Raw genomic sequence first — 14,610 nt, 5'->3', positions numbered from 1 at the left:
CCCTCCTCCCCCCCTTTCCTCCTTCCCCTCCCACCCCCCTCTTTTCCCTTATTTCTCCCCCCCCCCTCTTTCCCCCCCCTTTGCGGTCAGTCGCTGCAAAATGGCGCGGAATGCGATGGTAGGGGGGGAGGGGGGGGAAGGGGGGCGTATAGGGCGTCCGTGGCTGTCCCGCGACTGATTTAGTGCCGAGACCCGATCCATGGCGCCCTCAGGGTATTCGTTTTCCTCTTGCCTTTTCGCTTTCCTTCTCGTTTTCTTGGGGATTTGTTTTCTCTCTTTTTTTCCCTATCTTTCCCTTTTTCTCTCTCTTTTTTTTGGTCTTTTCTCCGCCTTATGTTTATTTTTTTTCTCCCGTTTTTGTTTTCGCTTTCTTTTCTTTTCTTTTTTTTTCGTTTGTTTCCATTTGTTTTTTTTCCGGGTTTTCTCTAAGATTTTCATTTTCTTTTCATTTTTTCCCGATTTCATCTTCTCGACTTTTTTCCTCCATCTTATTCCTTTCTTTCCTTTTTCCTCTTCCTTTTCATTCTCGTTTTCTCGAATTCTCATCATGAAAAGATGAAAGAAACCAAGAAGAAAAATATAAAGAAACTGCGTCACAGGAAAACAAAATAGAAAAAGAAGAAGGAAAAAAGGGGAAAAAAATTAAATTAAAAATATTTCATGTGTCAACGAAATCCAAAATTCCACAACTTTCGCCCTTATCGGAGGACTTCCTAAGAATCAGATTCGGATATCCTTTTTCCTGTATGTGAGTTCTTTGAGGGTTATCGGAGTGACATTTATGTAAGAAGAGGAGGAGGAGGAGGAGGGGGAGGAGGAGGAGGACTAGGAGGAGGAAAAGAAGAAGAAGACAAAAAAGAAAAAGAAAAAGAAAAAGAAAAGAAAATAATAATAATAATAATAATAATAATAATAATAATAATAATAATAATAATAATAATAATAATAATAATAATAAGAAGAAGAAGAAGAAGAAGAAGAAGAAGAAGAAAAAAGAAGAAAATGGAGAACAAGAAGAAGAACAGGACAAAGAGGAGGAAGAGGAAAAGGGGCCAAGCCTCTTCGCTTTCCGTTGCTCTGTGTCTCCTCTTTCATCTCCATTTTCCATTTCCTCTCTTTGGTCTCTATCTCTTCGGCTTCGTCAGGGATTCCGATTTTGGAATTTCTCCTTCTCTCTTTCCCTCTTTCTTATCGCTATTATCTTTTTTTTTTTCTTTACCTTATCTCTTTCCCGTCTGTATCTTACGCCATTTTTCTCTCTCTCGCTATCTAGCTCCCGTTTTTTTTTTTTTTTTATCTTTCTCTCTCTATCTCTTTTTCTTTTTCTGTTTCCTCTCTCTCTCTCTATCTCTTTTTCTTTTTCTGTTTCCTCTCTCTCTCTCTCTCTCTCTCTCTCTCTCTCTCTCTCTCTCTCTCTCTCTCTCTCTCTCTCTCTCTCTCTCTCTCTCTCTCTCTCTATATATATATATATATATATATATATATATATATATATATATATTTATGTATATATCCTCCCTCCCTCCCTCTCTCTCCATCTTTCCCTCCCACTTTATTCCTCCTCCATTTTGATGTCTCCTTTTTCCCAATCATTCTCAGTAAGTTTCCTCATCTTTATGTCTTCCACATGTCTTCCTTCACGGCCTCCTCTGCCTCTCGCTGTTTCTTCCCACGTATTCTTGGGGCAAGCTTTGACCTTTGCTGTGTGTATGGGAAACATATGTGAAGGGAGAGAGAGAGAGAGAGAGAGAGAGAGAGAGAGAGAGAGAGAGAGAGAGAGAGAGAGAGAGAGAGAGAGAGAGAGAGAGAGAGTGAGAGAGAGTGAGAGAGTGAGAGTGAGAGAGAGAGAGAGAGAGAGAGAGAGTGAGAGAGAGAGAGAGAGAGAGAGAGAGAGAGAGAGAGAGAGAGAGAGGGAGTGAGTGAAAGAGAGAGAGAGAGAGAGAGAGAGAGAGAGAGAGAGAGAGAGAGAGAGAGAGAGAGAGAGAGAGAGAGAGAGAGAGAGAAAAAGCGGTAGTTCTGGATCTTTTCCAAAAGTCTTTTCGATCTATGTGGGTCGTTCTACTTTTATCAACTTTTAGAATTTTTTTTTTCGTCATCCTTCTGAAAAAAAGGAAAGAGATAGGTAGACAAACAGACAGACAGATAGATAGATAAATGAATACATAAAAAGAGAAGGAAGGGATGGGGACTTTCCCCCCGTCTTGAAGGTTAGGAAAGGGATTTGCGACGAATGAGGAAAAGGGGAGGGGGGGGGGGCGTGCAGTAGAACCATTGGGGGGGGGGGCATGACGTTGACGAAACAAGGGGGTCGTCTTCCAAGGGAGAGAGAGAGAGAGAGAGAGAGAGAGAGAGAGAGAGAGAGAGAGAGAGAGAGAGAGAGAGAGAGAGAGAGAGAGAGAGAGAGAGAGAGAGAGAGAGAGAGAGAGAGAGAGAGAGAGAGAGAAAGAAAGAAAAAGAGAAAAAGAGAGAAGGACAGGAGGAAGAAAAAAAAGGGGGGGGTCTCTTTTTCTCTTTTGCATCCTTAAAAAAATATCCCCCGAGTTGTAAAGATCGGTCCTAAAGCGTTTCCCTCGTTGACGAAGGTCCCTCGAAGATTTATGGCAGACGGAGAGAAAAAGGGCTGTTTTAATGGCAGATTCCCTGATTGACAGTGTCGCTCCAGTCCATCCTGAGTTAACGGACGCAACACAAGGCCAGAAAGGCGAGGGAGACGGAGAGATGAGGCGTCGCAAGCCACAAAATGACTCCATAAAGATGGCGGCTATTTCTTCTTCTTTTTTTATTGCCCTTGCAACTTGCAGAGGTGAGATGCGAGGAGAGGGACGGCGAGATGGAGGGCAACACACCCACGTGGGAGGAGGTCGTAGGTAGTAGTCCTCGCAGCATCCTCTGTGCGAAGGTAGTTGCATCTGATCCTCGAAGGTGGTCGTTAGCGTGATAGGACGACCTCGAAAGGGTTATTGAGTGATATACTTCGTTCAAAAGTTTATACGAAGTTGGTTCTGTGTCGCTCTGGATTTGTGCCTTCGTGTGTGTTAGTGTGAGCGTTTGCGCATGCATGTATATATATGCATATTGTTGTACATATGGAATGCATTTATTCCTGAGGATAAAGGACTTTTTAAGATTGATTCATACAAGAAAACAAAAAACAAACAAACATATTTCCCATAGGATCTCACTGGTCGAAGATTCATACCGTGATGAATGACCTGATATTTATTCCCTTTTTTTGACTATTTAATCTTTAAGCTGAGTTGACTGAGCTGGCTTGGCTTGCCCTCAGCCAGACGTTTCCGTGCTTAGAGGGGGCGCTCCTGTTTGCTCTGGGATTTGAAGAGTTTTTGCCCATTTCCTGGCATGAGGAAATAGGAGAGAAAAAGGGAGACCATTTTGTTAGATGAATGGAGCTAATCGTGTTTGTGAGATTGATTCTGCATATTTTATCAATGGTGTAACTTATTTTATAAGTTGTGTTATTTACAATATTTCATGATGTTCCTTTTTTTACGCATTTATTTTCTCATGTTAAGATCTCGCTCTTTCTCTCTCTCTCCCTCTCTCCCTCTCTCCCTCCCTCCCCCTCTTTCTCTCTCTTTCTCTCAATCTCTCTCGCAATGACCCTAACCGCCCCGTCCTCCTTCCCCCTAGGTTTGTCTGGCTCCGGGATGAGCAACAGCTACGGGGCGCAGCAGCACTACTGCCTGCGTTGGAATAACCACCAACACAACCTCCTCGGGGTGCTCGAGACGGTGCTCACTTCTCAGCAATATGCGGACGTGTCACTCTTCTGCGAAGGTAAGATGCACCTCTGGTGCTGTGGTCGTATTTGGGTTTATTTGTTTTTTGGTCTGTATGTATACACACACACGCACACACACACACACACACACACACACACACACACACACACATATATATATATAGATAGATATAGATAGATAGATAGATAGATAGGTACATAGATAGATAGATAGATCTAGATATAGATAGATAGTTATTTATTATGTGCGTGTTTATTTTGCTGCAGTGAAGTGATGAGATTGGACAATGCCTCACTGCAAGACATGCAATTGACATATTGATACAATTTCACGCAAAGCAAATAAAACTGTTATACCGAAACATGCACTACATATCAAGAATTATTCAGAACCCTTCATGATTTTTCCTCAACGCATATGCAGTCATTCAAAGCTTCCCGAGAATTCGGATAAAAAAAAGATAAAAAAGGGACATCAAATGTTCAATAAAATTCGAAATAAGATGAGACCAATTTCTGCAGAATGTAAATAGGCAAAATATGTAAATGAGCTATTCTCATCATATTCATGGTAAGAGGAACAAGGGTTTAGGTAACTTTCGAGTAACCATATTAGAGACAGAAAGAAAAAAGGGACGTTTATTACCTCTTGTGTGCAGGGAAGTCTCTGACTCTCTCTCTCTCTCTCTCTCTCTCTCTCTCTCTCTCTCTCTCTCTCTCTCTCTCTCTCTCTCTCTCCTCTCTCTCTCTCTCTCTCTCTCTCTCTCTCTCTCTCTCTCTCTCTCTCTCTCTCTCTCTCTCTCTCTCTCTCTCTCTCTCTCTCTCTCTCTCTCTCTCTCTCTCTCTCTCTCTCTCTCTCTATCTTACTCCCTCTCTCCCTTTCTCTCTATCTCTCTCTATATCTCTCTCTCTTCTCTCTCCCTCTCTCTCTCTCTCTCTCTCTCTCTCTCTCTTTCTCTCTCTCTATATATATATATATATATATATATATATATATATATATATATATATATATATATATATATATATATATATATATATATATATATATATATGATATATATATATATGTATGTATATACATATATATATACACACACACATATACATACCTGCTTACCTACCTGTTTGTCTAACTATCTATCTAGCTGTCTATCCACCTACCTACCTACCTATCCATCCATCTACCTATATCTCTCCATCTATATATCTCTCTATCTGGCGTGCTAGCTAGCCTGCTATCTATCTCTCTGTGTCTATCTATTTTGATATCTTGATTGTTTGATTCACTTATTTTCGCATTTCTCTATTTACGCAAAGTAGTAATTCGGGATTTTCTTCTGTAGTAAAGTGATGTTCGTAAATTTCATTGTTATAAGAGGTGACAGATCGTACTTTTCTAAAGAGAGTGGGGAGTCATGTCACTTTTTCTGAAGGGATTATCATCCTAAGCGTTTCTGAGTCATGTTTAGTTATTATGAATATATTTTTCTTCTTTGTGTGTGGGGTTGTCTCTTTGTATGTAGGTTTGTTTGTTTGCTTGTTTGTTGTCTCTTTGTTTGGGAGATTTTCTTAGTCTGTGTCTGTCTAGCTGTCTCATTTCTTTTCCTTTACCCTTTTCCCTCTACCTCCCCCAACTCCCACCCCCACTCCTTTTCCTATTCAATCCTATTTTCCTTCCCTAATCCTTCACCTTTTTTCTCTCGTCTTCTCTGATATTTATTCCCACTTTTTCTTTATCCCTTCTCCCTTTGCCTTAACCCCCTCCCTCCCCATTGCCCCCTCCCTTGCCCCACCCCCGCCCTCCCTCACCCCCATACCATTCCCCTACCCTACCCCCAACCCCTTGCAACCTCAGCCCAACATTCTTACCTGTCACCCTCCCTGGCGCCCTACCCTGGCAGGGACACGACCGCACGGCAGGGTACTCCTCTCTTGATTCATGTTGATTGAGATTTTATTGCATTGAGGAAATGGTTGCTGCTTTGCCATTATGGTAATTAGAGTGATAAAAAGGATGATAATGATCATGATATTAGTGATGCTTATAATGATTATGATGATAATGATGATGATAGTAATGGTAATGATAATGATATTGATGATAATAAGGATGATGATAATGATAAGGATCATGAAGATGATAATAGTTATTGCTCTATTTTTTATTGTTCATATAACTTTTTTCAACAATAGTATTGTTTTTTGTTGTTGTTATTATTATTGTTGTTGCTGTTGTTTTTTTGTCTTATACTTGTTATTATTGTTATCATTATTGAAACCATTAGCATTACTGTATGTATGTGCGTACTTAACATTGCGATACACACAATTCATTCCCATAACATAGCAATACCACGTACATATCAAAATACAACTTAATCCACATTTCCAAACACAAAATAAACCAAACATCAAACACCTAAAACGTATCCAAACTCTCACGAAAAATCCCCAAGCTAAACCGAGTCCTCTCTCTCTCTCTCTCCTTCAGGCCATGTCCTTCGGGTTCACAAGCTGGTTCTCCTGGCGTCCTCGGCCCACTTCGAGCGTATCCTGCAGGCGTCGCCGGAGGGTCAGCAGCCGGTCATCATTATGGACGGCACGAGATACGCTGACCTCAGGGCACTCGTTGACTACATGTACCGCGGCGAGGTCAACATTGAGCAGGATCAGCTGTCGTCGCTGCTCAAGACTGCGGAGACGCTGAAGGTGAGGAGGGGGCGGGGGACGGGGGGCGGGGGGCGGGGGGCGGGGGTCGGGAGATGGTACTTAGGGTAGTGGTGGTATGTAGAAGTGGTTGTAGTTGTGGTAGTGGTAGTAGCGGGAGTAGTAGCAGGAAAGTAGTAGTACAAGGAGAAGTACTTGTTGTAGGAGTAGTAGATGTAGTTGTAGTATTAGAAAGGAGTAATTGTAGTATAATTAGTAGCTAAAGTGATAGCAGCGAGTCGCATGAGAACGGGACTCAAAGCAAGGTGTTGTAGGCTCGGCTTGGACTGGAGGCTATAGCTCTGAAAAGTAGTTCAGTAGTCGAAGTAGAGGTAGCAGTAATAGCGATTGTTGTAGCAGCAGTGCTAGTATTATTATTGTTATCATGATTAATATCCTGCATATGCATATATTTCACAGTGCTTTATTCTTTATTCATTAGTTTTTGAAATACGACAAACATAAAAGCATTCATTAAATCATTACATGCTAGGAACATATGATTAGGTTAGCATTTCAACTTCATTTATTCATTAGAATTTATTGTATCTAAGTTTGTATCTAATGGGTGAAATGCGTCGCGGTATTGCATGTCTTAAGCAATGAAATGTATGCAATATCTACGTGCATGTTACTGTGTATACTTTTTATTGTTTTTCGATGTTGCTGGAGATTATGCTAGGATGACACTATTTTGTTGGCGTTGTCTTAATGGGCGTGGTGGCGTGTCCCGCAGATCAAGGGCCTGGCGGACGTGGCGAGCAAAGAGGAGGATGACGGCGGCGGCGGCAAGGAGCGCCTGCGGGACAACGGCGGCTCGTCCTCGACGCCGCCCCCGGCCAAGCGCCCCAAGCATTCGCCCGGGGACTCCGCCCACCTGCCTGGAGGGCTTGACATCCGCGACCACAGAGGGACCAACTCGAGGGACGCCTTGCGACCCGACCTGCGGGACCTGCGCGACCTTCCGCACTTCAGCATGGTCCCCAGCAGCTACGCCCGGCGGCCGGCGTCCCCCCCGGCGCCGCCCCTGCCCACCGCCGCCTCGCTCACCCCCGCGCGCTCCCTGCTCTACACGTCGTCGCTCATGTCGCGCCCGAGCTCCAAGAGCCCCGGCCCGCCCCTGCCAGCCCCGCCCTTCTTCCCCAGCGGCCTGGTCAGACCTCGGTCGCCGCACCCGCAGTACGACCCCACGGCGGGATCCAGCCTCCTGCCGCCGCGCACCTCGCCGCAGTCCCCGGTCCCTGACCCCAAGATGGTGCAGCAACTCGGGTAAGTCTCCTTGCTTTGCCTCGTCATCTTTTTTGATATGATATAAAATATTTAAACATGAAATAAGACTATAATACCAAAATGTGTATAATGAGGCGAATTAGAAGTGCATGAAAGAAGCTGGAACAATATTGCGAGATAGAACTCACAAGGCTCCAATCATGGGCTTTAACTCTGCGGAATCGTCCGCCACATTTAAGAAGCGAACAGCTCATTTCATTTCGTGTTCCTTCTCTTCTGCGCAGTGTCCCGCCCTTCGGCCTCCCCTTCTCACTGCCACTCCTCCAAGACTCCAAAAAGATGATGGAGAGAAACGCCCATAAACTGGCGCCCACTTCCCACTACGACGCCCACGACGACAAGGACCGCCCGCCGCCCGTGTGGCCTCCGCGGGGCGCTACCGACCTCGACATGGAGCGCGAGAGGGAGAGGGAGAGGGAGAGAGAAAGGGAGAGGGAGAGAGAACGGGAGAAGGAGAGAGAGAGGGAGAGGGAAAGAGAGCGCGAGAGAGAAAGAGAAAGAGACAGAGAACTGGAGAGGGAGAGGGAGAGGGAGACCCAGCGATTACTAGACCGCGAAAGGGAGAGGGAGAAAGAAAGGGAGAGGGAGAGGGAAGGGGAGAAGAACCCCCTGAGCGAGAGCCACAACGGCACAAACGCGAAGGACTCCGAGCGACGAGAGGACGAGAAATCTTTCAGTCCTAAGGATAAGGACGACCGCTCGCCCTCAGGAGGTAAGGAGCCGTTTCCAGTTTTCTTTTATTAGTTCTTCTTGGACTTTTTCATTTCGTATCTCATTTCTAATTGATTTTTTTTTCTGACTATCACCAATAAGATCACTATTCCCATTATCATAATCATCAGCACTCTCATTGCCGCTAGTGTCACCACCACCACCACCATCATCGCCATTGCCACTAGTGTCACCACCACCACCACCATCATCGTCATCGCCTCTAGTCACCACCATCATCACAACCACTAATATCCCCCACCCACCATCATCACACCCTCCCCCCTTCCAGATTCCGTAATCAGCAAGACGGAACTCCTCACCCCAGAAGGCGACGTGGAGGAGGACGACGACAACACCACCAACACGACGACCACCACGACCACGGGCCGCGACACCACCACGTCGGAAATCACCACCACGAACTCACGTCAGCGGAACCTCTCGACTTCCTCCTCAGGAAACACGTCCACAGGTAGGCGTGGTGGGGGGAGGGGAGAGGGGAGGGGGTAGCCCATCGACGTGCCTTTAGGAGGGAAGGGGGGGGGGAGAGGGACTCAAAGCCTTGTTCGGGTTGTGCCTTTGATGTCCCCCCCCTTCCTTCCCCCCCCCTTTGTTCTTGCATCTTTGGAGTGGGGGGGGGGGTGAGGAGAGGGGAAGGAGGGGGGAGAAGAAAGGGGGGTGATATTTCCATCCCTCGATCTTCTTCTTTGTTTTTATTCCCTTCTTCTCTTCTCCTTTGTTAGTTTGATTTTTTTGTTGTTGATTTTATTTATCTCTTTCTCTTTGTCTCCGCTTTGCTTCGCACGTATTTATGTAGAATTACCTATTACTATATGTTTTGGTCATTCTTTCACCATTTCTTTGTAAAATAGATATCACTATTAGTGAATCAGTAGTTAGTGAAATTAGTGCTGACTAGACTGCATGATTTAACGTTTTGATTTTGTACAGAACTGTGATTTATTACATATTTTCTTGCATTTAAATTCTGTAGATTTTTTCTGATTGTGTATTACCGGATTAGACCATTCACTTGATTGTAATTTGATGCACTTGTTTTAGATAAGTTTGTCAAGAAGAAAAAAAGAATGTAGCTTATTTTATCTGTAAGAATTGTGCTTGAAACCTCTCTCATCTGCCTGCTTAGAGAGCACTTGCTTTTGGGCTTGTCCGGTGCATGGCGCTGCATGTTGCATGAAAAAGGCGAGAAAGAACACCACAGTAAGAGCGACCTGTGAGCCTCAGGTCGAGGTACTCGGAGAACCAGTCTAACCTGTGCCCCGTCCGCGCCGACGTCCTCTGCCACGCATTGGCAGGAGGCGGAGGCGGCTGGACGCGGGCGGCATCTTGACGCACTAAAGCCTCGGGTGGCTGCTTACTGGTGGTGTTGTTTCTTGCAGAGTGTGTGGTGTGGGGCGAGGGGGATACAGGAGGGGGGGCACCGTCCCCCCTCTTAGAGGGGGATGAGGAACCCCCCGCGCCCCCTGGAGGGTGGGTGTGCTCCACCTGTGGGCGGGGCCACGCGTCCCTGGCAGAACTACGAAGCCACTGGTCCGAACACGCCCGCGGGCGGCACGTGTGCGGGTTGTGCGGGGCGTCGTACTCGGTGCAGAGCTCGCTGGCGCGCCACGTCCGCACCGACCACGCGCAGCGGCGGCGAGTGTTCACCTGCGCCCTCTGCGGCTCCACCTTCAAACACAACTTCAGCAGAAACTTGCACCTACGGACCGTGCACAGACTTAACATTCCAAACAATAGGAAGGCAGACGCCCCCGCCTCTTCCAGCCCGTAGCACGAGGCTCGTCCCTTGTAGTGTAGTGTAGTGTACGTAGTGGAGAACCAATGTTTAGTTGCTATGTTTCTTTGTTGCTTCCTACCTTTTATTTGGTTACGTTTTTATGTAGAGTTTGCTTTCACTTTTCGTACAGTTGAGTTTTGCCTTTTCTCTTCTTGATTTTGTTTGCATATGCATTTGCTTCTTCACTTTTTATTTTATCTTTTGCTGAACGCAAGCAGAAGAAAGGATAATGATTTTTCGTCTGTGTTCCTTCCAGCTGAGTTGGTGAAGTGCCCTTACTGCCCGCGCTCCTACCGCCACCAGAACAACCTGCGGACTCACATCCGGTGTTTCCACAAGGGCGTGCGGATCCCGTGCCCGATCTGCCACCGCGGGTTCACTCGCTGGTTCACGGTTCGCTGCCACATCGCGCGCGAGCACCAGAACGTGGACTTCTCCCGCCCGGAGGCCCTTCCGGCCCAGCTGCGCCGCGCCCTGTACCCTCCGTACCCGGAGTAGCGGCCGTCCGTCCCCGATCACTTCAGACTCGTGCCCTGATGCCGCTGCCCACGACGGCGACGGCGACGCAGGGCTCTCCACCGTCCACGCCGACGCCCCGCCGGCCAGACGACGCCCCGCTGCCCCCGGGCGCAGGAGGGGGGCGGGGGTCGGGGGAGCCCACGACGAGAGTTCGAGTGACGTGACGCGGCGAAGAGTCTGGGTGATACTTGGTGCTCTGTGTACAGAAACGTGCCCTCGAGGCCCCGATGGTATCCATGTGTACAGCTGGTCGAGCACTTGATAGACGACGAAGGACCTGCTGGGTGCTCGCCAGCCTCCAGTGTTGTTGGTATGCTGTAGGCGACGCTAGTGATAGTCACACTGTTGGACTCGCGCTTGGGTCTTTAGCTGTGCTTGTGAAGCGCGCTAAACTGTGTTATGTATGGTCCATGGCCGGTGTTCTCGTAGCTTCAAGTGTGCTAATATCATAACCCCAATACCATAGTGTAAGCGTGGAGTCGTATTATGGACCTTGTTAACTGTAGGTTTTATTTGAAATGGTTATATTTTATAGAAGATTAATCACGAACCCAAGAAAGGGATGGTATGTTTCTTCTGTTCATAATCTAGTGAATGATTTCTGGTGTGGGTGCCTTATGCTCAACAAAGCAAGCATGCACAAGATGTTTGTAGATGTACAGTATTATTTTTATAGCTGCCATCATTATCCCTCCAACAAAACACGGGCGGTCAGAGCCGGGGAAGCAGGGGTCCCTCACGAGGACCTCAGCCCTGAGATGTATCAGGGAAAGAACAAGGGCAGGGAGGGGACCTGGTTTTCAATGTTCCTCTTTTGCGAATGCAACATCGAACTTTCTCTGCAGAAGCAAGGCAAGTTTAGCATCTTCTTTTGTTGTTTTTGTTTTTCAGTTTTCGTATTGCAGATATTGTTTCGTCTGTGTTCATGGGTATACCTCCCTGCCCTGGGTATTGCAGGGGACGAAATACTATATATATATGTCTAAAGAAACCCTGCATGAATCATAAGAACCAGTTACTCAGGTATCCACGTTGGGTCAAGCACCCTGTCTTAACTACCTCATGTTTTGTATCCTTCTAGTTGTTACTGCACCTTTGCTAGCTCACACGGAGTTTCCTTTCCTCAAGGAAGCTTTACACACGCCTCACGATATAGCAGATTTTAGTACCCCATGACTCTGTTGGAGTATCTTCCAGGTCAAACGTACAAAACTACAGAAACTATATTTTCTAGACTCGAAATCTGGAATTGCTGACGTGTATCTTAGTCAACTAGGCCTAAATGATATATGACTCGAATGCTCACGGATCATTCAATTCTTAGTCATAATGTAAACTGCGGAATGTTTGTTTAGTGATGTCGAGTAGATGCCCCGCAGTCCTGTCGAAGCCAAAGCAATCTGGAAAAGAAAAGATTGAAGAAAAGAAACAAACAAAAAGCAATCAAGGACAGACATCCTTATGATGTTTCGTTCCTTTTATCGTCAGCGTATCAAGACTCTTCAGGGATTTATAGAGAGAAATAGAACGTAAATAAGAGAGACTTTATAACGAGCTCAGGAAACGAAGACGTGTACCCCCTCCCCCCTCCCCCCCCACTTTTTCTCTTCAGCGTAGTTCGTAAAAAAAATGACGCTAGTTTGATTAAATAAAATAAGCAGGAATGCAAGAATGCGATTTCCAAAGTCCTTTAGAATGAGAACGAAAATAAAAAAAAACAGATATTTAACGAGAGGATATATATATCTTTCTTTTTTTTGGAAACTGAAAATAAATCAGCGTTGCATTTCCTAGTTGAGATAAGTATATATATATATATTTTTCCTCGTGTAGTAGTTTGACTTTGCTCAAAGAAGAGGATGCATGACATAAACTCATCCAACGATTTCGGTGATAAGGGTGCTCTATATACGTTACCCCGCCCCCTCTCCCTCCCTCCAATCATTCACTAACTCTTCCTCCTATCTTGGAAAGAAAGATATCTTTGATAATTCGGGATGTCTTAGATATCACAACGCACATACACACTCCTTTGTTATCCTTCTTTTGAACTATAGTTTTATGACTTTTATTTTCATTATTATTATTTTCTCATCGCCCATATCCTCTTTTCCCTCCTTCTCCTCTCTCCCCTTCCTCTTTCTCCTCTTTCTCCTCCTTCTATTCGTCTGCATACTGTTTACTCATCAATGTAATCTCAGTGCAGCCAATATTCATGATGCAATTTTGTTTACTTTCCTTCATGTTCTTATTATCATCATTTTGTTATGATCATCTCCATTATCATCATCATCATCGTTATTACCCCAACCTCCCCCCCCCTTCTTAACTCCAGAATCTACCTAAGCATAGCATTTTATTTCCCTCACTGCCTCTTATAAATAAGGCTCATAAAGCAGCAGTGTTTGTTAGTTTATTTATTTTGTTTTTTATCTTTCTCACCACATTCCAGTGAGCTTGGATAGCAGAATGCCCATTGGTTGAACGTGGGTTTTGGAAAGATCCCCACCCATGAAGGCAAATGTATGAGGCTCAGATTCCCCTCCCCCTCCCCCCACCCTCCCCTCTCCTCCTCTCTTCTACCTACTCCCCTCCACACCCCTCCACTTCCCTCCCTCCCCTCCCCCCCATCTCCCTTCACTTACCCTCACCTCCTCTCTTGCTTATGGATGTATGGGGATGTGGGTGTGATGGCGGGGGAGGGGAGTGGGGAGTGGGGGGGGAGGGATGGATGAAGGGGGTAGAGGGGGAACGGTGGGGGAATGGGTGGGGAGACTGTTGCCTTGGTCTTGGAGACGGTGTTAAAAGGCGAAGAAATAAAAAGTAGTTCGTTCATTTTGATACAAGGTTTTCGTTTCGGTGGCATGATCCATCGAGTAATAATGTTCAAACACAAACAAATAAACAAGGAATATGGAAAACAGAAGAAGTAGAAGAAGAAGAAGAAGAAGAAGACGACGAAGAAGAAGAAGAAGAAGAAGAAGAAAAACAAGTAGAAGTAGACTAACAAAAGAAAGAAACAAAGTAGGGAAAACGAAAGAAAGGACGAAATACGTAATCGAAATAACCAAAAAAAAAAAAAAAAAAAAAAAAAAAAAAAAGGAAAAAGCTAGGAATCAAAATGACCGAACTCGGCTGCAACTCAGCTCAGAGCTCTCCAAGATTGACTCAAGGGCGCATTTTGGTGGGGATTCAGACGCCAGTTCGACTCTAAGGAAGGCGGAAGTTCTCAGGCGTTTCATCCAGAGGAGGTTAATGTTTGTGGTTTTTATTTTTTTAGATTAAAAGATTTCGTAAAGTTTTGTTGATTTTTTGGTGTGAGAGCTGTCACTACCTTTTATTTTCATTATATTCGTTATCATTATTATTATTTTATTATCATTTTTATTATTACTATTATTATCATTTTTATTATTACTATTATTATAATTTTTATTATTACTATTATTATCATCATCATTATTATAATTATTACTATTATTATTATTATCATTATTATTACTATCATTATTATTCTTATTATTATAATGAATTTTATTATCATTATTATCATCACAATCATCACGATTATTAATGATATTATTATCATCATTATTAATTTTTCCTTGATTTTCTTGCCTCTCTGGATGGTCGCAGTTGCTTCGCCAAATTAGTTATATTTCAAATATGCTCCTTCAGTATATATATATAAATATGAATATATATATCAGTATATAACTGTCGTACCGTTGCTGTTACTTACCTCAGGATTACCGATACAAACGTGTACCTTTTTGTGAGTGTTTCTTTATTTTGTGTAAGTTTGTTGCAATATGTG

At 44.7% G+C, this 14,610-nt stretch overlaps 1 protein-coding gene across 6 annotated transcripts in view; it reads left to right on the top strand.

Moving 5' to 3' along the window:
- Window positions 1–13,901, top strand: part of LOC122252243 (uncharacterized) — a 76,246-nt gene extending 62,345 nt beyond the window's left edge. For all 6 annotated transcript variants that reach the window (XM_043014597.2, XM_043014598.2, XM_043014601.2 and 3 more), the window contains exons 2-7: window positions 3,652–3,798; window positions 6,258–6,475; window positions 7,209–7,741; window positions 7,987–8,474; window positions 8,766–8,948; window positions 10,531–13,901. In XM_043014597.2, the coding sequence (XP_042870531.1) occupies window positions 3,652–3,798; window positions 6,258–6,475; window positions 7,209–7,741; window positions 7,987–8,474; window positions 8,766–8,948; window positions 10,531–10,772 (1,811 nt within the window). In that variant the 3' untranslated portion in view covers window positions 10,773–13,901. The remainder of the gene's footprint in view (window positions 1–3,651; window positions 3,799–6,257; window positions 6,476–7,208; window positions 7,742–7,986; window positions 8,475–8,765; window positions 8,949–10,530) is intronic.
- The last annotated feature ends 709 nt before the right edge of the window (window positions 13,902–14,610 follow it).

This window comes from Penaeus japonicus, unplaced genomic scaffold, assembly GCF_977035675.1.
Source record: "Penaeus japonicus unplaced genomic scaffold, GWHDUDI00000001_assembly GWHDUDI00000042, whole genome shotgun sequence".
Classification (NCBI taxonomy): domain Eukaryota; kingdom Metazoa; phylum Arthropoda; class Malacostraca; order Decapoda; family Penaeidae; genus Penaeus; species Penaeus japonicus.
The sequence above is the reverse complement of the archived record's forward strand: the minus strand, read 5'-3'. Positions and strand labels throughout refer to the sequence as shown.